This window comes from Eleutherodactylus coqui, chromosome 11 (assembly GCF_035609145.1).
Source record: "Eleutherodactylus coqui strain aEleCoq1 chromosome 11, aEleCoq1.hap1, whole genome shotgun sequence".
In the NCBI taxonomy this organism is placed as follows: Eukaryota; Metazoa; Chordata; class Amphibia; order Anura; family Eleutherodactylidae; genus Eleutherodactylus; species Eleutherodactylus coqui.
In genome coordinates this window covers 115742647-115749035 of record NC_089847.1, presented here as the reverse complement: position 1 = coordinate 115749035, position 6389 = coordinate 115742647, and the positions used below count along the sequence as shown (strand labels likewise).

The window sequence follows — 6389 nt, the reverse complement described above, 5'->3', positions numbered from 1 at the left end:
AGAAAATACAGGGAAAAGAGTAATGAAATGATTTGTACTTCCTCCAAATTTTGGACCCACTCCTGGCTTTGGCTCCCGAAAACTGATGCAAAATACTGACCAGAAAATTGTGTGAAAGTGGTCAAAGTTCAATTGTCTATTTGATCGACGTCGATTTTTGGTCATTTTATGGATCATTCTCCTCCATGCAGATGTATTGCTTCCTTAAGTTCATTAAGGCTCACTTAGATTTGACTCTATGAAGCCAACAAGTTCTTGGGTGTCTTTTCCTCCTACTTCTACTAACCATTTCCAGCCTAAGTGCCTTCTCACGTGAATTGCTGCATATGACATGGACAAAGTAGGATCATTTCTACTTGGTGAGCCTAGCTTCTACAAAGACCTTTGGCTCGATGAGATCCAGGACTTCTTTGTTGGTGATTTTGTAAATACGATATGGTCTTCTCCAACACCACAACTCAAAGGGTATCCTCCAACACCACAACTCAAAGGGTATCCTCCAACACCACAACTCAAAGGGTATCCTCCAACACCACAACTCAAAGGGTATCCTCCAACACCACAACTCAAAGGGTATCCTCCAACACCACAACTCAAAGGGTATCCTCCAACACCACAACTCAAAGGGTATCCTCCAACACCACAACTCAAAGGGTATCCTCCAACACCACAACTCAAAGGGTATCCTCCAACACCACAACTCAAAGGGTATCCTCCAACACCACAACTCAAAGGGTATCCTCCAACACCACAACTCAAAGGGTATCCTCCAACACCACAACTCAAAGGGTATCCTCCAACACCACAACTCAAAGGGTATCCTCCAACACCACAACTCAAAGGGTATCCTCCAACACCACAACTCAAAGGGTATCCTCCAACACCACAACTCAAAGGGTATCCTCCAACACCACAACTCAAAGGGTATCCTCCAACACCACAACTCAAAGGGTATCCTCCAACACCACAACTCAAAGGGTATCCTCCAACACCACAACTCAAAGGGTATCCTCCAACACCACAACTCAAAGGGTATCCTCCAACACCACAACTCAAAGGGTATCTTCCAACACCACAACTCAAAGGGTATCTTCCAACACCACAACTCAAAGGGTATCTTCCAACACCACAACTCAAAGGGTATCTTCCAACACCACAACTCAAAGGGTATCCTCTAACACCACAACTCAAAGGGTATCCTCCAACACCACAACTCAAAGGGTATCCTCCAACACCACAACTCAAAGGGTATCCTCCAACACCACAACTCAAAGGGTATCCTCCAACACCACAACTCAAAGGGTATCCTCCAACACCACAACTCAAAGGGTATCCTCCAACACCACAACTCAAAGGGTATCCTCCAACACCACAACTCAAAGGGTATCCTCCAACACCACAACTCAAAGGGTATCCTCCAACACCACAACTCAAAGGGTATCCTCCAACACCACAACTCAAAGGGTATCCTCCAACACCACAACTCAAAGGGTATCCTCCAACACCACAACTCAAAGGGTATCCTCCAACACCACAACTCAAAGGGTATCCTTCAACACCACAACTCAAAGGGTATCCTTCAACACCACAACTCAAAGGGTATCCTTCAACACCACAACTCAAAGGGTATCTTCCAACACCACAACTCAAAGGGTATCTTCCAACGCCACAACTCAAAGACATCAATCTTTTTTTCTGTCTTCTTGATTATCCAAGTCTCATAGTCATAGGTAGCTAAGGGAGGAAATTGCACTGATAAGTCTGGCTTTAGTGACAGTGTTGATGTCCTTACTTTTCCACATGGCATTCATGCTCACCACTGCTTTCCATCCAAGGCCTAATAATCTCTTGATTTCAGAGGTTGTGTCCCCATTTCTGTCCATCTTGGAACCAAGTAAACGAAAATACTGGACTGTATCAATTTCTTCACTGGGGATCTCCATGCTGCATAGTCCATTTTTGTAGGTCATCATCACCTTTTGTTTTTATGATGTTCAGTTGCAACCCCATCTTCTTGTTTTCCTCTTGAGCTTTCAGAATGAGTCCCTCCAGAACTTTTCTGCTTTCAGCCAGTAGGGTAGTGTCATCAGCATATCTGAGATTGTTGATATTTGTTATGTATTTGGATGTGGAACCACTGTGTCATCCCTCCGAGCAGGGAAAACCATCCGGAAGGACTGACAGTCAACCCAGAGACCGGATGCTCACTCCTCGGCGCGTAGCTTGATACAAGGCAGAGACTGGGATTGAGCTAGCCCTGAGCTGGAGTCCCTGAGATGAAGTCCCTGCCTAACAGAGCGGAGTAATTGTCCTGATAAGGACAACCCCAAAGTGGAACCTGGGTGCTGAACCCTGTCAAGGCCCCGACCGGAACAGGACGTACTAAGCAGAAACAAGAACTGAGGATGTGAGCAGGAACAGAAGATCAGGGTAAAGCACAAGTAGCTTACAGCTACAGCAGACTTGAGGTCAGTTGTCACAGAGATACTGCAGGAACAGCAGCCATGAGCGGTCATAGAAGAACAACAACCCAGAAGCACTGGATACTAGATCTGAGGGAGCTATATAGTGGAGTGATTGGCAAACAGCCTCAGCTGGGAGCAGGAGTCAGGATCTGTTAACTCCAGAGATGCTGGAGCAAAATGAATACGAGCTCAGATAACAGACATGGCAGAGCAGCTGACCTGTCTGCTATACCTAACAATATTTCTGTAGCCAGTCTTAACACCAATGCCCATCTTAAATAACTGCATTGTGGTTGCATTTTAGGTTCTGTATTACAGCTACAACACCAGAACCCGCTCAGTTCTACTCAGTTCAGTTGTGCATAGCTAACAGCAGACATTCAATAGAACTACTGGTGGTCCTGGATTATAATATGGGTACCTAAATGCTAGTGTGATGCGCCTCATCTGTGGAAGTCATTAGGTTTACTAATTAATCAAGCTTCTTGGCTTGTAATAGTGCTGAGAAGATACCCGACCACAGAACTTTTATTCATGCTTGGGAAGTATGACCGCTTAGACTTCATGCTGGAAGCTTTATTTTGGCCAACTCAGTTCAATGCCACAACTCAATTAGTAGTCTCTTTCATTTCCAGTTCTGTAGGTTATAAGTACAGCTGTGGCAGTGGTATTTGACAACTGGGTACACTTTGGCCTTTTCCTCTAAGCTTGTTCTGCAGATTTCTACCCTGGTGGCTATGGCTCTCCCATTCTCCAGGCACGATCCTCCTGGCTAGGACTTTTACACTGCTATCTCCCAAGGACATATCCCATTATTTTCCTGGATACTTCAGTCTGCAGTGTGTCTTGCTGACACTCTACTCTGCTGTACCAACTCCACCACATCACCCAGACCTATACACACTGATGTGCCAAAAGTCATGGGATAGCAGTGCATGAATTGATGATGAAGTGGTGTTACATCAGTTGATGGCTTGGGATCGCACACAAGTTGTGAATTGTTATCTTGTGAGTTGGAACGATGCGTGATGGTGGGTGCCAAACGTACGGGACATTACATTTCTGAAGTAATGCGGACATTTAACATTCATCGATCCACAATGTTAATGTCTACCCACAGTGGACAGTGCAGTGGCCACTCACAGGTGCCTAACCCCTTAACCCTACAGGACGTAAGTTTATGTCATGGGCGCATGGTACTTAGCGCAACAGGACGTAAACTTACATCCTGTGTTTAAAGTGTTGCCACGGTGGCATAGAGTGTTGTTAGTCAGTGTTGTGTCATCGTATCCCTCAGTGTAAAAAAAAAAAAAGTTCCTGCTGTGTTCTGTAGTCACCCAGCCCGTCGTTAGTCATTGTAGTGTTTGGTTAGTAAGTATAGTTTGTGGTTAGTTAGTGTAGTGTCAAAACTAAACACAAAAACCAAAAGTTCCTGCTGTGTTCCCGACCCCACCCCAGGCTCTGTCCCTGTCACCCACCGAATAAATTTTTTTGGGGGGTGTATAATAAATTTATAAATCCATAGTATGGCCTGCAGGAGGTTTACTGCAGAGGAGGTTTACGCAATAATTATGTCTGGGTAAGACTCAACTAGTAAGAATAACCCCACTTTTCTGGCGTTATCCTCTTCCTCATCAAGCGCCTCTGAACCCCCTGTAGCCCTGAGAAGGCATCCAACTACTGCCACTTCAGAGGACCCCAATTCATCTGCTCAGTGGATTACGCCAGAAAATTTCAGACCCCAGATCCCCGACTTTACTGGGAACTGAGGGATGCAATGTAATACAGCAGGGTTCAGAGGGGTGGACTGTAAGTTTTTTTTTTTTTTGGGGGGGGGGGGGTTCTTTTTATTGCCCACGTTGTTACCCAAACTAATTTATATGCTCAGAGTTTCATCTAAGAATACCCCAACTCCAGTCTTGCAAAAGCCCACAAATAGAGCCCCATGGAGGCATCAGTAATCACAAAATTTTGGGGCATTGTATTATGTATGGGGCTAGTAAAGAAGCCAAGCATTAGAGCCTACTGGAGCACAGATATTTTATACCACACCCCAATGTTCCACATGGCGATGTCAAGGACGTGTTTTGAAGCCATCATAAATTCCTGAATTACAATGACAATATCCATTGCCCACCCAACAATGACCCCAATTTTAATTGAATATTTAAAATCAGGCCGGTAACAGAGCATTTTGATGTTAAGTTTGGCCCAGCGTAGACCCTTGGGAAGAACATGTCTGTAGATGAGTCCTTGGTTCAATTCAAAGGAAGGATTTGATTACGCCATACCTGCCCAGTAAGAGGGAACGGTATGGTATGGAGATGTACAAGCTGTGCGAGAGTACATCAGGGTAATTACACTGGTGTTCCCCTATTCCAGGGAACTGCCGGATGGGGTATCATTAGAAAAAAATGGAAAAGCCCACCCTAAGTCGCTACTTGGGAAAATTCTCAGAAGGGGTTAGAGCCGAGCACTATGCTGCAACAAAGTATTGTGTGTCAAGTATAAGGACAAGAGGGATTTCCTTATATTGAGTACAATACACGGCCATAGCAGTACCCCCTGCCCAGTACGAGCTACCGGTAGAGAGACCCCAAGCTAGACTTGCGTCCTTGACTACAATAGGTACATGGGAGGGGTTGACTTGTTCAATCAAGTACTAGGGCCATACAATGCGGAACACAAGGGTGTGGTATCAAAAACTGTCAGTGCACATCATACTGGTGGCACTCTATAGTGCCTACATGCTATATCAATGTGCAGGCCAGAGGGGTACTGTTCTTGAATTCCAAGAGGAGGTCATCAAGGCCCTAATATTTGGGGACCAGGCAGGGTGGAGCCCAGTACTTCTGGAAGCGAGGCCACTCGTATGATAACAGGGCAACACTTTCCTAGTGAAATTCCCTCCACTGGTAAGAAGGGAAGGGCCCAAAAAAATGTTACATACGAGGGACAAGGAAAGACACAAGTTATCACTGTGAAGCGTGCCCCACACAACCCGGTCTGTGAAAAGAAGATTGCTTCAAAATATATCACACGTCCCTGGGATGGTAATTGTATTATTGCATTGAACCACCGTTATATGATTTACCCTGATGTGCTCTGCACAGCATATACATAAAGCCACAGCCGGTCCTTCCCTTCTGAGCTCGGCCATGAGCCCAAACAGCAGTTTGCGTCCACATATTTCAGTTCTCGGGAGGAATTGGATAACACATTGTGGGGTTCCTTTTCTTCTTTAGCCCCTGGCAAAAATTAATAATCTGGGGCTAAACCTACATATTACTGGAAAAATCAGGGGGGTCAAAACACTCACTACACAACTTGATGAATTCCCTTGGGGTCTAGTTTCCAAAATGGGGTCAGTTTTTGGGGGTTTCATATGTAGCGGTACCTCAGGGGCTGCAAACACAACATGGGGTCTGAAAATCATTCCAGCAAAATCTGCATTCCAAAAGCCATATAGCGCTCCTTACCTTCTGAGCTCGGCCGTGTGCCCAAACACCAGTTTACGTCCACATATGGGGCAGTCCTAAAAACTGCAGAATCGGCCTAATAAATTCAGATTTTTGTTTCTCTGCTATCTCCTGCTGTGCTCTAGAAGAAAATGGTTTTAAATTGCAAATCTGAAAAAAAATTTAAATGCTCTAATTTCTGTGGTCCTTTTCTTTAATTCCTGTGAAATATCTAAAGGGTTAATAAACTTCCTAAATGCCATACTTTGAGGACTGCAGTTTTTAAAATGGGATGATTCATTGGTGCTTTATAATATATAGGTTCTTAAAATCTATGTAAGACTCTGTTAAGATATATGCTGGAATTTTGACAGAGACTGACGATACCCGACACTATGGGACATCGCTTGAGAGGGGGAAGACCCTTGTGAGGATGGTAGAAAGTGGAGTCTGGGGATATTGCAGT

At 44.8% G+C, this 6389-nt stretch overlaps 1 protein-coding gene across 1 annotated transcript; it reads left to right on the top strand.

The window, feature by feature from the left end:
* Positions 1-331: 331 nt before the first annotated feature.
* Positions 332-1738, top strand: LOC136581775 (uncharacterized). Its single transcript, XM_066582398.1, has one exon. The coding sequence runs from the start codon at positions 332-334 to the stop codon at positions 1736-1738; it is 1407 nt and encodes a 468-aa protein (XP_066438495.1).
* The last annotated feature ends 4651 nt before the right edge of the window (positions 1739-6389 follow it).